At 40.6% G+C, this 23,549-nt stretch overlaps 1 protein-coding gene across 1 annotated transcript in view; it reads right to left on the minus strand.

Moving 5' to 3' along the window:
- LOC136849652 (uncharacterized) overlaps positions 1 to 23,549 on the minus strand; it is a 759,811-nt gene that overhangs the window by 102,416 nt on the left and 633,846 nt on the right. Inside the window, exon 12 of the mRNA XM_067122953.1 lies at positions 22,540 to 22,730. Coding sequence (XP_066979054.1) covers positions 22,540 to 22,730 — 191 coding nt within the window. The remainder of the gene's footprint in view (positions 1 to 22,539; positions 22,731 to 23,549) is intronic.

The following is a 23,549-nucleotide window of genomic DNA, read 5'->3' on the forward strand; positions in this document are numbered from 1 at the left end:
TAGGAAGAACGCCACCAACAACGCCAACTAGCAGCAGCCACCAAACTTTTTTCTACAAACATCATATGATTCATCGGTCGGATTCTGGTTTGTTGTTTGAGCTCGACAAGAAAATTTACTCAACATTTCGTGTTGAACCGATTATGTCGAGTTCTAGTACAGTCGAGGACCGGGTTCTACTGTGTGTGTGTGTATATATATATATATATATATATATATATATATATATATATATATATATATATATAAAATATATATATATATATATATATATATATATATATATATATATATATATATATATATATATATATATATATATATATATATATATATATATATATATATATTGTGTGTGTGTGTATGTATAAGTCTATATACATATAGTATACATATATCATTCAGAGTGTGATTGGAGGAAGAAGATGACGTAGTAGTAGAAGGAGAAGAAGGTGAAGAGGTAGGAGGAAGAAGTAGTGCATGTGCATTTGTTGTTGAGGCTTAGGAGAGGGCATTTGAGAAAGGAAGTCTTTCTGTTGAGTTGGGTGGTTGCACTGGCCAGTTTGTTTACTTCAGTTGTACTGTAAGTTGTATCAGTGGTCTATCTTGGCAACAGTCACAATTGCTTCTGGTGAGTGTTCAGCTTGTTTTTTTAACCACAAGCTAACTAGGCATTTGGCAGAATGATGTCGGTAGGGGAATCTGTTAAAATGACAGACATGATACGTCCATTTGATGGAACCTGTGATGTTAGAGAATGGTTTGAATAACTTGAAATGGTTGCTAGGCTTAAGGAAATTAAGGAACTACAAGTTATAATACCTTTATTCTTACAAGGAAATGCATATTCTGTGTATAATGAATTAAGTGAGGACAAAAAAAATCAGAGTCAATTAAGTCAGCATTAATCAAAGCTTTTGCCCTGAATCCATTTCAAGCTTATGAGCAATTTGCTAAGTGTGTGTGGTGTGATGAACCAGTTGATGTGTAATGACTGATTTGTGAGGGTTAGCAAGATTGGCAGGTGGTTCTCCTGATGCTTTGTTGTTGAGGGCATTCGTGGTTGGGTTGCCAGCACTTGTGTCATGCAAACTTGTGCAGTTTCAAGAGCTGATAAAATGAACCTTGACAGCATTGTTGATTGTGCCAGGGTGTTGATGTCTGAACTGGTTGAAAAGTCAATAATAGCAGTTGCTAAAAGCACAGCTAATCCTCAAGGGAAGGTGGTGAGTGATATGAATATGTTTGTGAATCGGCAATTGAAATGAGGTGGACCACATTTGGTTAGGTTTTGTTCTGAGCATAGTATTGTCTGTTATAGTTGTGGTGAGGTTGGTCACTTGGCTAGAAATTGTTCAAAAGGTAAGCAGGGAAATGGTGTCACAGGATCTGGTGGTGGCAGTTCCTCCAAGTCAGCATTAACGGTGCTTCCTGTCACTGAGGTTAGTGTGAAGGGTCAGGTAGTGAATGCAGTGGTGGATACCGGGTGTTCTAGAACGGATTTTGCTCCGTGGGTTTGTGAGGTCAAGAGTGGTAGGCCACATGTTGATGGTCGTGAGGTTGTGTGTAAGGGTGAGTCAGTTTTGTCAGTGTGTGTGGGTAGTGAAGAGTTGCTCTTGAGTTGTGTTGTGTTGGAAAAAGTGCTGGTTGGTGTAGGTGTTGCGTTAGGTATGGATGCAGTGGAGAGGTTGGGGGGCGTGGTGGTGACCGGGGGTCAGGTGAGCTTTTTGAAGAGTGATGAAGTGATGGAAACATTGAAACCAAGTGAAATGAATCTTGCTTGTGCTGCAAGGTTTACTGCATTGTCAAAACAAATGATTGTTGAAGATGATTTTTTGCAAACTTTGATGGTGAATGTTGGATGATAACGTGGCGCGGGAAAAATGGAATTCCACCAGAATTAAAAAATGAGGTTGGCTGTTATGAAAGTACTATTTTGCCTACAATCAGAGAGAAATTTGAAAAAGAAATCAAAAGTTGGATAAAAAAAAAAAAAAGGGTGGCTAAAACTGGCTAAAAACACTGCCCATGGGGGTCTAATACCACTACATTAATAAGAGCAAGGTGTGACCAGTATTAGATTTCCAAGAGTGCAATGATTACGTGGAATGTCACCCAGGTGCTGATGTTGCAGTCTGTGATGATACTTTGCATCGTTGGCAGTGGATTCCAGAGCCAATACGGCTGGTTGATCTGAAGTCTGCTTATCTTCAGATTAGAGTTGACAAGTAGTTTATGGCCACATCAGCAGGTGTAAGTCAGGGGTGGTGATTTTTTGAAATTTTTTTAAAAAATAAAAATAATTTAAAAAATCACTGATTTATTTGATTTCTTTTTTATTTATCTGATTTGTTAGATGTTTTTTCAATCCTTTTTTCCCTCAAAATGTATTTTATGACAAAAACCATACAGGCTGCTGAATATATATTGCTAATTTCATGACATGACTATTTACTTACAGTTCCGGCTGAAATTGAAAGCCACAGCCCAGATTCAAGATACATACTTGTTCAAGACCTGTCTGCTTAGTAATACACCCTGTGTTGGTTAACGTAGAGTTTCCAGATGGCATTTGTTTTTACTGATTATTACCTTATTTATCAAACAGAAAAATCTGTATGATTATTCAGATGATGCCTTATTTACACTTTACAGTGAATTACCTTGGTCTCTGAAATATTGACTGCCAAGTTAGGGCAAATTGCTGAGATTAAAAATAAAAAAGCTAGTTGCCAACTCTTAAGAAAAATCTGCGTTTGCCAAGCCTTGGCTGTTTTGGTTGGAACTAGGAACAAAAGCACAAGCAGTTGGCCAGTGGTATTTGCCTAGTTCAGTGGTACTTTGACTCATGTACTTAGTTACTAAAGTCCTGCTGCTTTTTCTGCTTTATCAGAGAGAGTGAGATTCAAAGAGAATGTATGACCTGCAAAATGTTCACTCTTTGAAATCAAGGGGCAGGCCTGTGAGTCTCACTTTCTCCAACTAAGCAGGAAAAGCAACAGGACTAAGTTTGTTCAGGTAGCAGTTGATAATATTGAATAAAGTTTCAGGATAAATACATATAAGCCTATACTGTAACTTCCAAGATGAGAAAAGCAGGAAGGCAGAAAGATATCATTTGGGCTGAATTTGATGCACTGGCAACACAAACTCAAAAAAAAAAAAAAAAAAAAAAGGAGTCCTGCAAAATGTAAAGTTTGTGGTAAGGAATTGCAGGGCTTGGTGCAACGTTTAAGAGAGCATAAGCAGAAATGCAGTGGGCCACAACAAGAATCACAAAATCTTGAAGAAGAAACAACAGATGGTAATTCAAGTTCTTTATCACAATATTTTGTTTTCAGTAATTTCCTAATACCATAATAGTTGTCAAACAAGAAAAAAAATCATAATTTTTCGTATTAGGATACCATCTGTTTTGTAAGGTTATAAAAACAAAATAACCTGTATATTTCACAACTAGCCTAGCTTAACCTAACCTAATCTAAATTAGCTTAACATAAATTACCTTGCTCAAATTAACCTAACCTGAAACAACCTAATGGTGTCCTAAAACTAATGATAACCATATTGTGTAAAAATCTCAGCGTTATGTAAAATGGACATTAAATTGCTAGCCATACTAGAACTGAAATGGTACAATTGCCAAGTCAAGTATTGTCAGGAGTTTTCTTTATATTCTGGACTTAAAATACAATGGGAAGAGAGAGTGTGAGGTGGGACTGAGTTAATAGGCCTAAGGCCTATTAACTCTTGAAGAGAAATTTTAAATCGCTCTAGCAACCTTATTTTTCATCCTAGAATGCTCATTCTGGTTTCTTTTTTTTTATTGATTGAACTGTATGATACAATATTCAAAACATTTATAACATATTTAGAAATATGCTGTAATATAAAAAATATGGTGCAAAAACTGAAAACTTTCATACTGTTGTTTACATTCTGGTCTTAGAAAAAAAAAAGTAAGGAAGATATCCAGTTCAATTTTGTTGCTCTGTGTTCCTGAATAAATTTTCTTTCCAGTGGTATATTATTTTTTGCATTTTGATAAAAAAAAAATATGTAAATAATAAAACATTCACAGTGAAAATTTTGGGCCATCTGTTCTAGCATGAAATCGATCATACCTCCTAAAATTTTCATGCCTTCGTTTACTCTTCTTAGCCTAAAAAAAGTTCAAGAGATATCGAGTTCTAGTTTCTTGCAATGTCTTCCTTAATAAATTCTCTTTTCAATGGTATATTATCTTTAGTATTTTGATCAAGAAAAACATATAAATAATAAAAGGATAACAACAAAAATATCGTTTCATTTCTAGCAATAAAAATTAAGCTAAACACGATATTTTCATTTATTCTGTTATTATTCATGTGTTTTTCTTTATCAAAATGCAAACAAAAAATAATAAACCATTGAAAGAAGATTTATGAAGGAAGACTGCTACAAAAATTGAACTCTATATCTTTGTAATTTTCTTCTACAACCAGAAATGTAAGCAAAGGTATGTGAGTTGTAATTAGTGAAAATGACTATGTCAATGTATATCTTCACAGTAAATGTATTGTAAAGACGTCAGGTGTCTCTTCATTTTCGTATCAATCACATCATGCATTGCATTTCTTAATATGTCAAGACTCTCATGTAAATATTCATGTGTAGAATTTTCTGGCCTTTCCGCCGATATGTATTTCATCATTGTACATTTATTATCTCTCAAAATTACCATTTGTTTGTCTGTCAACAAACACAAATTGCTTAGTGTGGGTTACGGCGATCGGAGGTTGGGCACCACGTTTCCCTCCACACTCTGCCATGTATACCTGCGCTCAGGTAATAAACAATTTAATACCCAGTTGACCTTTCTTGTCCTCACAACTGGTGACACGAGGAGTGACGGTAAACACAGCGGTTTTGGCTTCGCCATTAACGGACTCACTACGGCGCTTTACCTTCAGAGAGCCTTTAACGGAACCACATGGCGACAAAAGTCTAGGCCTCTGAAAGCTCCTCCCACGGAGAACACCCACACCACTAACAGGACTAATTACGGCGTGCCCCTTCAGGTACATTCTGGCGTGCTCAAATGGTTTGGCCCCGCCATTTACGACTCATGTCAACCATACTCAGAAGTCATTAACGGAACCACACGGCATATAGTTTTGACTTCTGATGAGCCCCAAACACCATTAACGGACTAAATATGGCACGTAGTTCACGTTTTGGTGTGAGGAAGAATGTCAGACACAGGTAGAAAGTCATTCCGAGGACGCACAGATCCTCTGCATCCCTCTCTCACCTTCGAAGGTAGCAATATGCCAGGCAATAAAACTCCCTCCATTCTCGCGACAAAACACCGCATCCTGGTTTCTGCGGGCAACGTCCATTTCTGGGTGCGAAAATTACAGACAAGGAGACCAAGGCAGAAGTAACCATGACAACGCTTCTGGAGGAGGTCTTAGACAAAATCACCCCATGGTTGGACTTGCAGCTAGGCAAAGTCAAGTACAGAGATCTGCAGACAAGCTCATCGAAACATACCCATGCCCGTCCCAGAGAGCCCAACGCACCTCGACCTGATGACCCAGCCCCTGGGCAATGCATCACCCAGGGACGAACTCTGAGGTCTCCTGATGCTGCCGCTGGTCGACACAGACGGTCGGAAGAAAGAGATCAGCTTGTCGTGAGAAATATTCCTGTGGTGCCTTCCGCAGGAGGTGAGGAAGCATAACATGGATGCGGACGCCCTTTCAATGGACGAATTGGTGAACGTCGCACACAAACTCCATGAGGCCACCAAGGCCTCCAAACACGCCACAACACCCGAAGCCTGTAACCTGGTAACAGAAGAAGACGAAGCAGAGGACATGAACGCGGTGTACAGGAAGAAGGCGCTGCCACAGCAGCAGAGATTGTGGACAAATCCAGCCTGGTGCTGCTTCCATCGGAGGTTCAGAAGCGCCGCCAGAAATTGCAGAGCCCCTGTTCTTTCACAAAAAATTAGAAAATTGGCCACAAGTAACAGCAGTGGCCGCAAACCTTAAAGACTCCCGACCAGTAGGATTCTTCATCCACGACGCCATGTCGAAACAACGGATGCTGGTAGACACCGGGGCCATGCAATCAGTGTTTCTGCCGTCTAGAGAGGACCGCATCCGCACTGGAGGCTGCAAATGGAAGCCCCATCCGCTGCTACGGAACTGTGACCTGCAGAATATCCATCCTGGGCCATAAATATGATTGGCCCTTCATCATCGCGGACGCCAAGTTCCCTCTCCTGGGCGTTGATTTCTCGCACACCACGGACTTCTGGTAGACGCCAGCCGAAAAACCTGCTGAATACCAGAACCTGTCGCTCCCAACCGCTCTCCACCGGGCCGGGAATGCCCGCTGTCTGCTCCATCTCTTCAAACAAACACAGCACCCTCCTCCACGAGTTCCCAGATGTCTTCAAGCCAGAGCTGCGGCAGTTGCCGGGAGCCCAGGCCAAACACGGCATCCATCACCATATCACCACAACAGGCCCGCCAACGCACGCCAAATTCCGGCGCTTGCCACCCAAAAAACTCCAAGATGCTGAAAGGTCCTTCGCCATGATGGAACAGATGGGCATCTACAGGAAGGCATCAAGCCCGTGGGTGTCCCCCCTCCACATGGTAAAGAAACCTGAACCTAGTAACGACACTGGACCACTATCCCTTGCCGAACATGCAGGACTTAACAGGCACCCTGCATGGGGCCAAGATATTTACAAAAATGGATTTACTCGAGTCTTATTTTTAGGTACCAGTGCACCCCGATGACATTCCGAAGACAGCCATCATTACGCCATTCGGAACATATACCTTCTCCCACTCCACCTTTGGCCTTAGGAATGCCAGGGCCACATTCCAACGTCTTTGGACACCATATCGGGGGACCTACCTTTCTGCGTTTGCTACGTAGACGACATCCTGATCTTCTCCAGGTCCCCGGAAGAACACCTGCGCCACATCCAGGCCATGCTGAAACACCTACAGGAGAACGGTTTGGGTGTCAGGTTCAACAAGTGTACCTTCGGAGCAGAAAAGGTAGAATTCCTGGGTCATGAGATCTCCCAGGCAGGTGTCTACCACATAGCCTCCAAGGTGGACACAGTAAAGAAGTTCCCAATGCCAAAAACAATCAAGTCCCTACAGGAGTTCCTCGGCATGGTCAACTACTACCGCCGCTTCATACTAGACGTCGCCTGCATCATGTATCCCCTGACTGCAGTCCTGAAGGGGAAGCCAAGGGCACTGGGGTGGGCAGCTCCGGAACAACAGGCGTTTGAGCAGACGAAGGCACCCCTCGCCAAAGCCACCACATTAACACATCACGACCCCACCGCCTCCCTGAGACTTACCACAGATGACAGCAACATCGCTGGAGCAGGTGTTAGACGGCTCTCCACGCCCACTGGCCTTCTTTAGTCGCAAGTTAACACCGCCGGAGACCCGCTAGAGCTGATTCGACAGGGAGCTGCTGGCAATCTACCAAGCCGTGCGGCACTTCAAGTACCTCTTGGACGGCACCCCTTTTACCACCCTCACAGACCACAAGCCTTTAGTACATGCGTTCACGAAGGCGGGAGACGCATGGTCTGCGAGGCAGGGGCACTTGGCCGCTATCTCTGAGTTTGGCTGCACCATTAGCTATGTCCCCGGCAGGAAGAACCCAGTAGCCGACACCCTATCAAGGGTCGAGATAAATTCCATCCACCTCAGCATAGACTACGAGGACCTGGCAAAGGAACAGACCGCAGACCCAGAAACAGCAGCCTACGCACAGCACTCACTGCACTGAAGTGGGAAGATGTGCCGATAGGAGGATCCAGTTCAACACTTCTCTGCGACACCAGCACTGGCCGCCCAGGCCCCCTGATCCCTGCGTCCAAGAGAAAGCAGAAGTTCGATGTCATCCATGGCCTGTCCCATCCATCAGGCCAAACAACGGCACGCCTAATGACAGAGAAGTTCGTGTGGCACAGTATCAGGAAGGACGTTCGGCAGTAGGCGAAGGACTGTATACTGTGCAAAACAAGTAAAGTCACCCGGCACACGGAATCAGGCATCGGAGAATTCCCTCAATCACGTCGGTGCTTCGGTCACGTCCAAATAGACGTCATAGGTCCTCTGCTGCAATCAGGGGGCGCCAGATACCTCCTGACGGTCACAGACCAGTCCACACAGTGGCCGGAAGCAACCCTGATGACGGAAGCATCAACGAGCGCCTGTGCAGAAGCCCTCCTGTCAAGTTGGATCAGCCATTTCAGTGTGCCTGACAGCATAACTATGGACATGGGCCCTGCATTCTTGTCAGAGCTCTGGGTTGCCCTGGCACACCTGATGGGGACAACTCTCCACAGTACAATGGCATATAACCATGCAGCCAACGACATGGTGGAAAGGGTCCACCGCTCGTCGAAGGCAACTCTGATGGCACGCTGCATTGACAACAATTGGAAGGCCCAGCTCCCTGGGTCCTGCTGGGTCTCCCTTGGTGGCAGACAGTGACGTATCTCCCACAGCGAAAGTCACGGCGAAACACTAGCCGCCCGGGAGAGTTCTTCCCCACAGCACCAGACGATGCAGATACCTCCTTCCAAGGCTGGGAAGTGGCACAGAAGTTCACGCCCTGCCGAAAGACTTCCACAAACAGGACCAACGTCTACAGCCCTGGGGGTCTGGATACCTGCACCCACGTCTTCATCTCGATCGACGCCCACTGCCCACCCTTGACCAGACCGTACAGGGGCCCATACACTGTCGTCAGCAGATCATCCAAGGCCTATCTCATCAATATCCACGGGCGTGAAGACTGGGTTTCTGTCGACCAGCTGAAATCAGCTTTCCTGTTAGACAGCGAAACTCAGGAGGAAACCGGCAGGCGCCCCAGAATTCCTCCACGAAACATGGTCACATGATCCCGTCGCCATCCCAAAATGGGGTCGAGGATGTCCCAAGGGCCGCACTAAGGAAGTCATCCGCTCGGCTAAGCCACCAGGCAATTCAGCAGTTGAAGCCGCCCTACGTCCGCAGGTATCAAGAACTCAGGGCCGGCTCCTGCTCCCAAAGCGATTCCGTGACTGATTTTTTTTTCAGATGTCTTCCCATCATTACTTTTGTAATTATTTCTGGGGGGGGGAGTACTTGTAAAGACATCAGACGTATCTTCATTTTCGCATCAATCACGTCATGCATTGCATTTCCTAATGTAAATATTCATATGTAGAATTTTCTGGCCTTTCTGCCAATATGTATTTCATCACTGTACATTTATTGTCTCAAAATTGCCATTTGTTTGTCTGTCAACAAACACAAATTGCTCAGAGTGCGGGTCACGGCGATCGGAGGTCAGGCACCACGTTTCCATTCTTGTCCTCACAGTATATATACCGTGTGCAGGCTATACAGTATATAAATATAATATATATATATATACATAAATGTATGCACATACACTGTATACATATGGTATATACACTGTAGGCTATATACTGTATATTGATATATACTGGTATATATCCTGCATATATGTATAGTCCTACATATAATTATATATGGTATATAATATATAGTCCTATACACATATATATGCACACAAACACACAATATAATACATTTAAAGACAAAAAAATAAGTATAAAAGGAAAAAAAGGTCACCAGCTAGCCTAAAGTTCACTGTAGCTTTTGGTGTTTTCGCTACTATCGACGCTTTGACTTTTCATTGCTGTAATGGAGAAGATACTTATTACTTTGTTAATTTCTGTACATATTATTGTAGAACAATCATTTACAAGCAAACTGAGACCAAATTGAGCTCAAAAATATACAAATTAAATTTGTAAGATCCAAATAAACAAACACTTTTAGAGTGCTAAAACGAGTTTTTAACAGCATGTTTGCTCTTCTCACCAGTATCATTAGTATTTACTGTTTAGCCATCTGTTATTCATCAGAAATGTATTCCATTCTATAGAAAATTTAATTGTGAACATTTTGGTAATAAAATGAAGTCAATAGCATGAAAAATAAGGTCAGAAATTAAAACATCATACTTTTATGATTGGACGGCTGCTAGCATTGGACCTCTTAGCCCAGTTGGGAAGGTGATTCGTAACCGCACCCCAGGACCAGGAAAGTGTTAATATTCAGAATCTACTATCAAAAGTATGTTAGCATTGGAAGAACAACATAAAAAGTAATTTTAATGACTGATTGAAAGTTAGGTGTTTCAAAATGATTCAGTCAAAATCTATTTTCTGAGTCCAGTCCCGTGTCAGCCGGTGAAATTCCATTATAGCACGAATTTCTAGGTATAATATGCTAGATCAGGGAGAGGAAGTGCTTGTGCCTGTTGTCTCCTTCCTTTGGCCAACCTGGCGCCTGTCGCGTACAGGTGGGTGCTTGTTTGCTGAAAGATGTGCATAGTAAGAGCAAACTGAGTTCACCTAGGCAAGATGTAGGTGATTTAGTTGTAGATTAGCACAGTCCTTATAGACCAAATTCTATCTCTCAGGCTTTCCAGGAGGCTGTGGACTCCAAGCCATCCCCCTTTCTGGGATTCTTTTCCAGTTCTCAGGTCATTGGCATCCCTAGTTTGGCAACGTCTCTTTATAAGAGTGCTTAGATGGCGTCTTGAGGGTGCTCTTTAAGCAACAAACTCTTGTTCTCTTTCATGATCGCCCAGACATTCAGAGGTCTGGTTAAACAAATCATTTATAACTAACTAACTCTGGGTCTGCCAGTCTGTTTCCACAGCATTAATCTTAAGCACAGGAGGTTTATTTGCGCATCAGTGATCAAGCATAATTGGTCTAATCATTATAGATTGCTGTCGCCATTCAATCTGCACTATGCTGGGTGTCGCATTTGAATTTTCATTGTCCTTGGGCGTTGTGCACCCTTACTTGATCTCCTTCTTTTGTGCCTCAAACTCCTCACAGGCATTCAGAGTGTTCGAGACCATGCTTGCTATCACATTTTCCAGGGACACCATGGGTTCCTTCCCAGTCTCTTTGTATATATGCTAGTTCTTTTCAGACATGCAAGGTCTCCTCTATAGCACTGCTGCTCTATGCGTTCCCTGAAAAGTCTTTGAATCTTCACCTCAGCCAGATTTTTTGTCATCAGCTCTTCAGAAAATTTTGGAGTTACTGCCAGCTGCCACATTGAGCACCAGCCACCTCTTTGGGTGCCAGCCACATCATCGGGGGCCAGCTCTTCATCAGACACCATCTACTACATCATCAGTACTTCTTCCATTAAGGGTTATTTCTCACTGCTGGATCCAAACAAGAAGAGAGCAGTTTTGTCTGACTAGATTATAATTACCCACTTAGATTTGGAATTCTTTGCCAAATTTGCATTACGTATCTTGGGATAGTCTTGCAGGAAATGACTTTTACCTTCTGTTGATATATCCAAAGTTGTTTTGGCTCTCCCAGAGAAGCAGCTGTTAAAGTGTCTTAGTAATTTCTTGGGATGTTCGGATAGAGTTTGTTTTGACTCTGGGGAGTCTGTGAACTATTTTACAAATGCTAGGATTGAGCACTGAGAACAGTTATATTCTTTTCTCATAATCTCTGTGGCTCAGAATCGACGTACTGTAATTGTGCAGCACCCATTCATTCTTTGCTGGATGATTTGGCTTTGGGTACTATTGTGCAGGAGGTGAAGTAGAGCCCAGGTAGTTGATTTGCCACTCACAGCAGCTACCTTTTACGTTGATGCAGAGTGCCAAGAGTCTGCCTAAGCTAGCAGATGAGTCATCCCTTTCTTGAAGCCAGCCCTTTTGGCTTCCAGGAAGGGTGTTTAGTGTCTGGGCTTTTTCTTTGGTTTAAAGGGTGATCACGGCATGTCCTCGAGGCCTCAGTATGAGAAGGGCTTGGAGGTGGATCACTGGATAGTGAGATTGTGCTGGGGTGCAGCATTCCTTGTAACCTCCCTGATTTCTCCTCCCTACCTACACAACAAGAAAAGCCCTGGTCTGCAGCAGTATCTTAAGTTCTCTCTTAGCAGGACAGTGAAATTAGTTACAAAATGTCTCATGTATGTTTGGTATCAAAGCTCCAAGGTAGATGGAGACCAGCGCTGAATGTCTCCAGACGAAAATTTTTCATTTGTAACTCCATTTATTGTGGAGGTGACAAGTTCAACTTAGCAACGATCTAGAGGAGGATTTGGTGCAGTCAGTAGACATGCTGGATGCTTATTTCCACATTTTGTTTCTCCCCAAGTTTTTACAAGAATCTTGTACTAGTTGGGCAGGTAGTCTCTCCTGATGCCCCTCTTTCTAAACAACTGGTTGAGTCTAGTGGACAGCCAAGGAGGAGCCTGAGGGCAAGTCAGTTTCCAAACGATCAAGTCTGTTGGGAATATTAATAAACATTCCAAAATTACACGTATCTCCAGCTCAGAAGATTACTTTTCTGGGAATGTCATTGGATGCAAAGAATTTCTTGGCTTCTCCGATGGAGAAGCATATAGACAATTTTTCTTCAGTTCCCGAAGAATTTCAGCCCCTTGCACTCTTGCCAGCCAAGAAGTGGCTCTCTCTTTTTGGACAAATAGCATCCTGGGGAGGGTGGAACCAGGAACCAGATTAAGGATGAGGTCAATCCAAGTCTTTTTGGAAAAATCATTGGAACAGGAAATCAATAAGATTCCGTGCAGTGAGATGGTGGACTCGACCTCGTTGTCACACAGTGCCTCCCTCCAGTTGTGGAACCCAGACCTCACATGGTATTCAGACATATCAACTTAAGATTGGCGAGTGGTTGCAGCTGGCAGACATATCTGTGAAGGAATGGGAACTACACGTAAATTGATTGGAGATCCTTACAGTGTAGAAAGACCATTTTAGCATTGGAAGAGCTAGTGCAGGACAAGAATTGAAGCACCTAGAAACCCAATTAAAGGAGGCACAAAAGTCAGAGTTTTTCCTGGTCAAAGCCGCATTTCACTTGGGCAGGGGAAGGAGGAATGTTTCTCTTTTTTTCAGTTGTGCTAGGAAATGAACATTGTGGCCAATCAGCTGAGCAGGAAGGTTCAAGTTCTGTTGTTGGAATGGACCCTGCGCCCACAAGACTGCAATGGTCTCGAGGGAGTTAAGGGCACTCCCCTTCTGGATCCCTTTGCCACAAAATTCAACTTTTGCTTGCCTGTTCAGGATCTGCAAGCTTGGACATCAGGCTGTTGGACTCTCCTTACTTGGACCTCTATGCTTTTCTCGCCTTGGTTATGATTCAGTGAGTTCAGACAAATTCCAGCTAACTGTAAAGTCAACATGACTTTGGTGACTGGGTGGGTGCACGCAGGTAATGGTGTCCAGAGCTTCTGTCTCATCTGGTAGACTACCTAAGATCTTTCCCACCAAGGAGGATATTCTCATTCAGCCTGGATGTGAGGTTTTTACCAGCTTTCCTCATGCTTCAGCTGACTTTGGGGAGACACTTGATTGTCTCTTGTGAGCTAGGGGTTTTGCCAAGGAGTGCAGAAGATCCATCATTAATTCCAGAAGGCAGTTGACCATTGCTCTGTACCAGAGATAGTGGCCAGTCTTTAGAGCTTGATGCTTTTCCAGGGGGATTTCCAGCAACCCGAACCTCCATAACCTAAAGGTTGTAGGTTCCTGCTATTAAAGGATTGTTCCATGTTGGCATCAGTATTAAGACATTGCTGTATATCAAGGAAGCCTTCCAATCCTTAAATTGAGATTCCTAAAACTCCAGTTTAACCAATATGCAGGGACTTTGGCCTTCTCCACTGCAATTAATGGGCTTTACTTTCAAGGAACAATCCTTTCCTTTTTGCCCCTTTCTTCAGGGCAGAATGAATATTAGAATCTTGGGGTCTTTCTCATGCTTTTTGTTGCCAGATGGGAAAATTCCTCCATATGTCCAGTGACAGTGCTGGCTCTTTATGGAGAAGGCTGGGACTGGACCTGAGGCACAATATTTTAAACCAGATCAACATATGTCCAAAAATGCCTTGGCCTTTCTTGATACTTGTAAAGGTAAATTTCATGTGGTGAGAGCAATAACAGCTACTTTCAATTTCCTTAAAAAACCTCTCAAGTGTTGTCAATGCCGCCCAAGGGAAATGTAACTCCTAATTTGTTTTGCACTATGTGCAAATTGTAGAGATTTTGGTTCAAATCATGCAGGGCACTTTCGCCCCTCATCACAGCAGGGGAACTCATGTCCTGAACGATTAGGATAGTTATATTCTAGCCTCTCATATTTAATTAGGAAATTGAGTTTTGAGATAGGCGATAGCCCTCATTCATTTAGAATCTTTGCTCTGCTAGCCTAGACACAAGGAATTTTTGTCCCACTTTCCTGCCAGCTTCATTTAGAGGTCCACTGGCCAATGAATTATTCATGTCATAGCAACAGTACCAGCAGATAGTTCAAAATGTTCATGGGTAAGTGTGCTATTCAAGTGGAATTTTATTGTTTTTCTTAGGGTTTATATTTTTTTTTTCCCTCGCACCTGTTTTCCTCACTTCGTTCAAAGTGTAAATCAGCTGTCGTAGAGAGGTAAGATTAATTTCAAAAATAAAAATTATTATTAGAAAATTTATTTTTTTAATACTTGAATCTCTATTATGTATTAAGCCCCCCCACATCTCCCCATTCATGTGGACAGAGAAAAAACTGAATGGAAAACAATATATGCTCAAACCACCCAAAAGGCATGGGTCATTGGATGGCTGAAACTAAACCCTCCCAGTCTTTTTTTTTTTTTTTTTTTCTAAACCCAAACATTGTTAGTTTTGATGAGGCACAAGTGTATAATTTCTGTCAGATGGAAAAGGATCATAAGGAAATGTCTTGTCAATATGGTTTTTCAATGAAATCTGGAAAAAGGAGCACCTCATGGATGTCAGTTGCTGGCACTGGGATAGGATAACCTGTGTAGTAAGCTATTTTGTTAGGCAGACTATGTGGGCCAAGTCTTAGTGAATCTGAGGGGCTGTTCAGTGACTCTTAGGGGCTGTTCAGGGCTATGGAAGATCAAAGTTATGGAAAAAGGCTTGTGAAGGCATACTTTTACAAGACAGAAATAATTAAATAGAGACCAGAGCTTTGGGAAAGGGCATTTGATAAAGGAAGAGTGCAGGATTGCAAAATCTGCAGGAAAGCTTCTCTTTCCTAAGGTAGGCTCCTCCAATCCTGAAGGTGGAGAATCTAAATTTTGATAGATTATGTTGATATAGGTCGGCGAAGGAAACGGCCAGTTGGAATTGCTGAAGATTTGTTAGAAGCAAAAGTGCTCCTCTAACAGTTAAGTTGGTATTTCCTAGGGATGATGAGTTCCTCTTATAATGTTTGGTAGTCCAGTTGGTCAATATAGATCTCAGGACACTGACTGAAGGAATGTCGCGAACTTAAAATTATTGTAAGGTTAACTAAGATGAGATAGTGCAATGATAAGAATGGCCAAGCCAGAGATTGCATAGAGGTCTAGTAAATTTTTAAATTTCCTGTATATGTCTGTAGTTGACCAAATGCTGTGTCCAGTCAAGGTGGGTTCTATTGTTGGTGTAAAATGGAAACCACAACTGAGGAAGCGTGATAGTGTCTTGTTGAATCTAAAATTTAGCACTTGGATTAGCAACAGATTCAGTAGAGATTGGGTTGGATTATAAACTCATTACTAGGTTTCTGAAGGAACTCAAGTGAGTCAAAAAGGTAGAGAAATAAGATCTCATGTACAGTGTGTAGACCCTAAGAGGAGGCTATTTCAGTTAGACTAAGGTGAATTTAGACATTTCAAATGTCAACTGTAAGAGAGAGAGAGAGAGAGAGAGAGAGAGAGAGACTATGCTCAGCAAACTAGGACTTGACTCTTTTGGTTGGTAGTATCACTGGAAGTAGAAAGAGAAAACATGGGCTTTTACAAGGACCAGACACATTACCAATTTGCAGAGGCAGGCTTTCATGAGTTTGGTCTACAAGAAATGTGTTAGAATCAATACTTAAAAGAACCAAGGCAACTAGATCACACTTTTTCGATGAGGATAACAAATGTCTGCTGTTGTAAAAATGATTCTTTGTCATGAGTATGGATCTGGTCAGTAGAAAAGATGGCAGCACAGTTAGTAGCATGGTCAGTAGGACAGTATATAAAGTAATCAGTGCTCCGGTGTGCTAGCCTTATGCAGTAGGAAGTCTTGATGTTCTGAGTGTCTGCCTTTCATGGTAGGGGACTATTCTATCTTCAGTGGAGTGTTGTGGGAATGGAGATTTTTTTTATGTTGGAATCTGTAACCTCCTCTTGCTTAAATCTAAATATCAAGTGGTTTGGAGGTTTGAGTGAGCTAAAGTTCACTCCAGTTGTTGTAACAAGACTTAAGGAAAGGTGGCGATAAGAGTTGGTTGAGTCTTAAGTGTTAAGTGTTATTAGGAGGAATACAATGAGATGTAATACCACTTGAGTTTATGAGAGAACGTAGCCAAAGGGAAGTGGTTGGAGATACGATATTAGCCAAGGTACAGGAGGAGGGAAAGTTTGATTCAAGCAAAGAGGTTGGGAGCATCAGCAGAAGATTGTTGAGTAGAGTGAGAGAGAATAAGTAAAAAATCATGTCTCTCAAGGCTTCAAAATGAGAAAGAATAAACACAAAGTCATGCCTCTTAGCAGGTTGTGGTTTAGAATGGTCAAAACACACCCTTGGAAGCTCTAATTTCCTGATTTCCCTTACTTCAAAAACTGATCTGTCAGTGGATTTTGACTCGGTGAGGAAAAGACAGTGTAAATTTTTTGCCACCAATGCTTGAGCGTTTTTACACTTGAAATATGGCATTATATACAAAGCCCATGTGTGACTATTACTTGTATATAAAAAATAAAGTAGAATGCTTAGTCATTTTTGGGAAATAGAGCATAACTTTTTATATCTACAGAGACTCAGCCCAAGTGGAAAAACAGAAGGGGGTGTTATCTGGGAATTGGGTGGCTTATTTTTATTTAATTTTGAAGAGATGTCAAAGATGCCAAGCTCAAGCTCCTGCTTGGCAGTGGTTATGCACAGAACCGATAAAATAATACAAATGAAAAACTTGTCACAATAATTCAGACTTAAAGAGTAATAGAAGGAATAGAGATGCAAAGCAACAAAAAAAAGTATAGTAGGAAGGATGAAAAATGTAAGTGTTGTACTGTACTGTAACATGAAAAAAATAGCAAAAGAGAGGAGTGTGGAAATGTGTTGTTATTCCTAGCTGAAGCTGTATACGAAATAGGTTGTGTGCAAGATGAAGGTCTTTTTCCCTCACTTTAGAAACTTATCATTCAATAACGAAACAAGACGAGTATTTTAGTTTTGGAAAATGCTTAATCAGTTGCCCATTTATGTGTCAAGGGATAAGCTACAGTAAGGCAGAATTTTGCACTTTGTATGAATGTAACATTTGATGGGTGCAAAGCCCATTCTTGTTTTGCTAAGAATGCAAAATTATATGAAATCCTACAGTGATATCTGACAAACCTTAAACATTGTTTTAGACTTCTATTCATCATTCCACAACAATTCAGTTGCCTAATACACCCTCCAGAAGAGTAATAAAAGGACATGGCTGCCCATGTGATTATAAGAATTCTTCATTCTTCATCTATAGAAATAGCACCAATATTTTCAGGACTAATGGACTTTGTTCTGTGGTAGTCATATACAGTACAAAACAAAAATGTAATACACATTTTGTCATTACAGTGTGATTTTTACTACTTATATTGGTCATGGGATTTTTAAAGAATCTTTCTGTTGATGTTTGGCTGATGTAGGGTTGTCAAATTGTTTTAAGTAACATTTGCCCTTGATTTAGTATTCTAAGTAAGCTACTACACAATTACCATAGTATTAGTTTGAGAATAAAATATTTTATATGAAATTTACACAGAAAAGTAAGTTACACAGTGTCATTTTTAAAGTTGTAAGAGCCCATATTGTGTGATAAGGAAAGATACTTCGACAACTAATAAGTAGGTGTATTTTTCTCTTTTATTAAGAAGTTTTGCAGTATCAGTGGCTGAAAAGCATATTTGATATTAGAGAGTAAACTTCTCAAGATGCAAAGTAGTATATAGAAGCATGCAGCTCAACTTTTTAGTGCTCTAGTTAAGAAAAATTTGTCACTGTCTCCCAGGCAGAATTGATTTTATTGTAGGATATTACAAATAAAGATCACATGCGAAAATGAGCCTTAAGCTATACTGTAGTGCATTATGGGTAAGGTTACTGTGTCAAGAGTTTTGACCTGATTTCAAGATATTGCTTTTGAAAATCAGCTGTCAGTAACTCTACATTACATTTGTATTTTCAATGCAGAAGTGATGAAATATTTTATTTTATTTCAGCATGTCAGGGCACTTAGGGTTTCATGTGATGAAACAGATTACCATTGTATTATCCATGAAATCTTAGAAAATGACTCCATTATGCATGATTTATGAATTAAAGCTACAAATTATTCTTTTTTGCTTAAGAACTCTGTAAAGTTTTGTATTACAGTATATTTCATGTAGCAACTACAGTTTTCCAGTTTATACCACTACATCTTATTTATGCACTTTTGCATCTGCCGTATCCCATACAATTTACTGTATTCCAGAAAGCCAAACCATTATCACAACACTAAGTTGTTGGTGGATACATAAACTGCCATATTCCAATTAATTTAATATATATGGTAAACTTCTCCATTGCCAGTGACATTTTACAACACACCCACCTTTTTTCACCATTGAGCAATAGAGAATTCATGACTGTAGATATAGGATCCTTTTCTAGATGAAAGAGCTTTGAACCTCATTTGTTCATATGCTGAAGAAACCTGGATCTTAACATTAGGATAAATCTTCTGGTGCCAGCGGGAAACCGAGAAAACTGAATATGTCACCGGGTTGGAGATTAGGTCGCTGTCCGCTTCCTACCTCAACCCCGTGACTTGATACCAGATGCCATCAATTCCTTGCATAAACAATTCCTTTTTTTTTTTTTTTACCGGTTTCTAGCTGTGAGATTTATCCTATGTTAAGACTGCAGGTTTGTTAGCTATAGAAAAATACAAATTAATTTAAAATTTTGTAACTTTTCTCGAAGAAATTAGAATAGTCTGAGCTTTTCAAGTTGATGCTCATTGACTGGAACATGTTTAAATTTATTTGTAGTTCTGTATGGTACTAGCTTCTTATAGAATACATAACTTATTATGCAGTAATGTTAACCTTAATCATGCTACATTTGAACATCTTTTAAATAAGAAAGCTATATACAGCACATAAGATTAAGTGAACAGGTTGGTTGTGGAACAGGATCCCATCTGGTTACTTCTTTGATAATAAATGGTTGGTAGGCTTTTATGCATGCTTTATGCAGTTTAAACCAAGGAGAAAAATCTTGAATGAATCAACTTACGCTTATATGTAAGAAAAATTATTTGTGCTAGATCCTGTGACTGATCCACAGAATTTTTTTTACATTTCATGCATTTTTATTTGTACAATAGTTAACATAACTAACATCATTCAGCATCATTCAAGATTTTTAAAATATTTACGCTCACTTGTAATCTTAGTGAGCTTAAGCATGGACTCTTGTCTTGTTACTGCAGTTCGCCCAATGCCTGGTTGACTTCAGTAGTGGGCTGTCCTTCCATCCCCACTCTGATTCCACAAGCTCCCTGCTAGGTGTATGAGCTGGACCTCCCAGGTTCTTTGATGGGTGCGTTTAGGCCAGTCTGTATTTACCGCCAAACAGTCCAGCCTGTGTAGTGAGAAGGAAGAGAGGAAAGGCATACCCATTTTTCAACCTGGGTAAGCGAGGAATGAAGGGCTGATTGGGCACATTGTTTTTCATCATGAATTGTTTCGTATTTGAAATTGTACTTGTATTATTAGTACTACCTGTTGCATGCTGGTGCTCTGTCCTTCTCATGTATATTCCTCATGATCATTACTTAACTTCAGAAATGCTTCTACAGATGTGTTATTTTGTATATATATGTTTACCTTTTTGTTTTTTTTAATGGGTACACATTCCCCACAATGGATCTTGTTTTTAATATTAAACAGTATGTCAAATACTGTTTAATATTAAAAACAAGATCCAACCAATGAAGAATATTCTGTCCACCATCTATACTCTAAATCTTTATCTGCTAGAAAGCGATGAAGTTAGTAATGATCATGAATGCTATGAAGGACAGAGCACCAGCTTGCTCTGGCAGGCTAGTACTAATAATGCAAGTACGGAGCTAAATGCGTAATCAGCCCTTACGGAGACGAAAAATGAATAACCTTTCTACTAACCGCTCTCACTACACGAAAGCACAGACTGTTTAACGATGAAACCCCAGACTTTAACTAAGCGACGCCATCAGGGAACCTGAAGGTAATCCCAGCTTCGACCTATCGAAACTTATTGAACTCGAAGAGGAAGCGGCGACCTGCTGAAAGTCGGCGGACTGCAGTAACAGACTGGAAGTCCTTTAAGCTCGCAACAGTTGCAAACTATTTTAAATCTTGAATGATGCTGAGATTTAATATGTTAGTTATGTTGACTTATTGTACAAATAAAAAATGCATGTCAAAAAATTCTGTGAATCCGTCACAAATCTAGCACAAATATTTTCTTGCTATAAGCGTAGTTGTTCATTCAGGCCACTATCGCTGGACTAAGCTGCATAAGCGTGCATAAGCTTACCAACTCATTGAAGAAGTAAACTTGTAGATGAGATCCTGATGCAACCAACCTATTCTCTTATGTGCTGCTATGGACCCTTCTGTTAAGATGTTCAAATGTGACAGGTTGGCTGACTCACTGTAATAAGTTATGTATTCTACTCAAACTATTCATACAGGGCTCACAAAATAAATTTAACATGTTCAGTCAATGATGCATCAGCTTATCAGATGGAAAGATTACAAGGCTTAGAATGACCCTGTATTTTTCATGGCAACAAACACCTGCAGTCTTGCGACAGGATAAATGTTCTTGGTGCCAACTTAAAACCATAAAAAAAAAAAGAATTACAGTATCGAAGTCACCGAGGTTGAGAAGGTAGCATTCATTCAGTTTTCTCATTCCCTTTATTCAATTTATCTAATGTTAAGGTCGGAGTTTCTTCGGCATATGGCTGTGAGTTAAGCTCTTTCTCAGGATCTATCTACAGTCATCAATTCTCTGACAGCATGTTGAAGATGGTGTGTTAAATGTGCTGTGGTTTACCATATGAAATTGAGTGGAGCTGTGGCTGGTTTGTCACCAACAGCAGTGTTTATGTTTTACTAGATACAACCAGCTGTAAGGATGCGGTGAAAGATGCGCTAAACTAGATGTGATGTTATAAACTGGAAAAACTGTAGTTAAGCCCATGAAAACCTGCTGTAATACAAACTTTACGAAATGTAAGCAAAAAATAATTTAACAACTTTTAATTAAATCATGCATATGGTCATTCTAGACTGTGAAATAACTAATGTGTCTATTTAAGTGCTGACATGCTGAAAATAAGCAAACTTCATCCCTTCTGCGACAAATGTAATATTGAAGTTACTGACAGCTGACACTCAAAAAGCAATATCTTGGTAGATAACTGCTGTTGCAATGACACTTACTTAATACACTACATTGCAACCCCAAGGCTCGACTTACGTGATCTTTTGACTAACCAATAACTGTCTGCTGCCTGAGAAAGATTGATGACAAATTTTCTTAGCAGACACTAAAAATGAGCACTCTTTCATACTACTTTGCATCTTGAGAAGTTTACTCTCTAATATCAAGTAATGAAACTTCTTAATAAAAGAGAAAATGCACCACACTTATTAGTTGTCGAAATTATCTTTTCATATCACACAATAGACTCTTACAACTTTTAAACCATGTTGCTAATGTATTACTCATGTGTGAAATTCATATAAAGTATTTTATTCTCAAACTAATATGAAGCAGTGTGTGTAACGTTATGAGAGCTTTAAATCAGGCAAATATGCTATTTGAATTTTGACAACACAAGCTGGCAGACATCAAACAGAAAGATTAAAAAATCATATAATATTAGCTCACTGTAAATATTGTATTATTTTTATTTTATTTGTATATGACAAAAGTCATTCTTCTTCTAGATGAGAAAGTATTCTTATAAATACATGAACTAACATCACCACAATACTCTTCTGAGAGAATTAATATGGACACAGATGTTTAATAGATAATGAATGAGAATACAAAACAATGTTTGGAGCGTCGATATCACTGGCAGAATTTCATACTAATTTTACATTCTTGCTAGCAAATGACTTTGCACCATCCATGTTGTTCATACAAATACAAGTGCTGCTGTATCATGTTTACATGAGCAACTGATAGCATTTTCCCAAGCAATACTATCTTGTTATTATTTCTGAGTGAGGAAAAGACAACTGCATCTTTGCACTGACTTTATTTAGTATGCAACTTTCGGCCCAGAACAACTGCATTCCATACAACTATTTTCATGTTACATTTGTTTGCCCATTTTCATCCTTTCTATGCTGACCTTTTCGTACTCTTTGAGATATGAATGTTGTGACAAATTTTCATTGTGTTTATGGAGTTTCTGTGCAACACTTGCAGCAGGCTTTGATCTTTGTTTATCTTCTTCAAAATTGAAACAAAAATAGCCGCCTTCCCAGATAACACCCCCTTTACTGTTTTTCCACTGGCTGAGGAAAGTCTAACAGATATAAAGAGACCCATGCTCTATTTCCCAAAGGTAACTGGCATTCTGCTATTTTTGCCCTCCAGCCGCAGTAATGGTCACGCATGGGCTTGCCTTGCTGTGCCGTAACGAGATGTGAAACGCTCGGTGCCGACAGTGACAAAAGAACATATTTCTCGCAGAGTCAAAATCGACAGTCGGTTTTGGTAAAGGAAGTCGGGTAGAGCCGAGGTGTGTTTGACATTCACAAACCTGGCCTGCTGGAAGGCATGACTTTGTGTTTATTGTTTTGAAACTTGCAGATACACTTTATTCTCATCACTCAACTGATCTTCTGCTATACAATGCAATGGATCAACTCTCTAGCTGCCTTGGCAATAATAAGTGTCTCAACCCTTCCTTGGCGTTCTCATAAGCTGGTATTATTACATATGTTGTATTCCCTCCTAACAACACTTAACGCCAATATAACCTGCAGAATGCTAACTTTCTGGCTAACTGAGTGAACTGTCACATAAACATCATCTGAGATCTGGTTGTGTAGAGGTGTAAGCCACGAACCAACATAAAAAATGCTCCCATTCCTCTGGCCTCACTGAGATAGAACAGTCCCCTGTGAGCAGACATGAAGGCACATCAGACTCCTACTACATGAAGGCTGGCACCACTTCCTGCTGTCCTGCTGATGTGCTACCACTGCATCTTCTACTGACAATCCTATACTCATGACAGACTCATTTTAACAGCAACATTTGTTATGCTCATCGAAAAGTGTGATCTAGTTGCCACAGTTCTTTTATTGATTCTAACCTCTACAGAAACC

Source organism: Macrobrachium rosenbergii, chromosome 21 (assembly GCF_040412425.1).
Source record: "Macrobrachium rosenbergii isolate ZJJX-2024 chromosome 21, ASM4041242v1, whole genome shotgun sequence".
NCBI lineage: Eukaryota > Metazoa > Arthropoda > Malacostraca > Decapoda > Palaemonidae > Macrobrachium > Macrobrachium rosenbergii.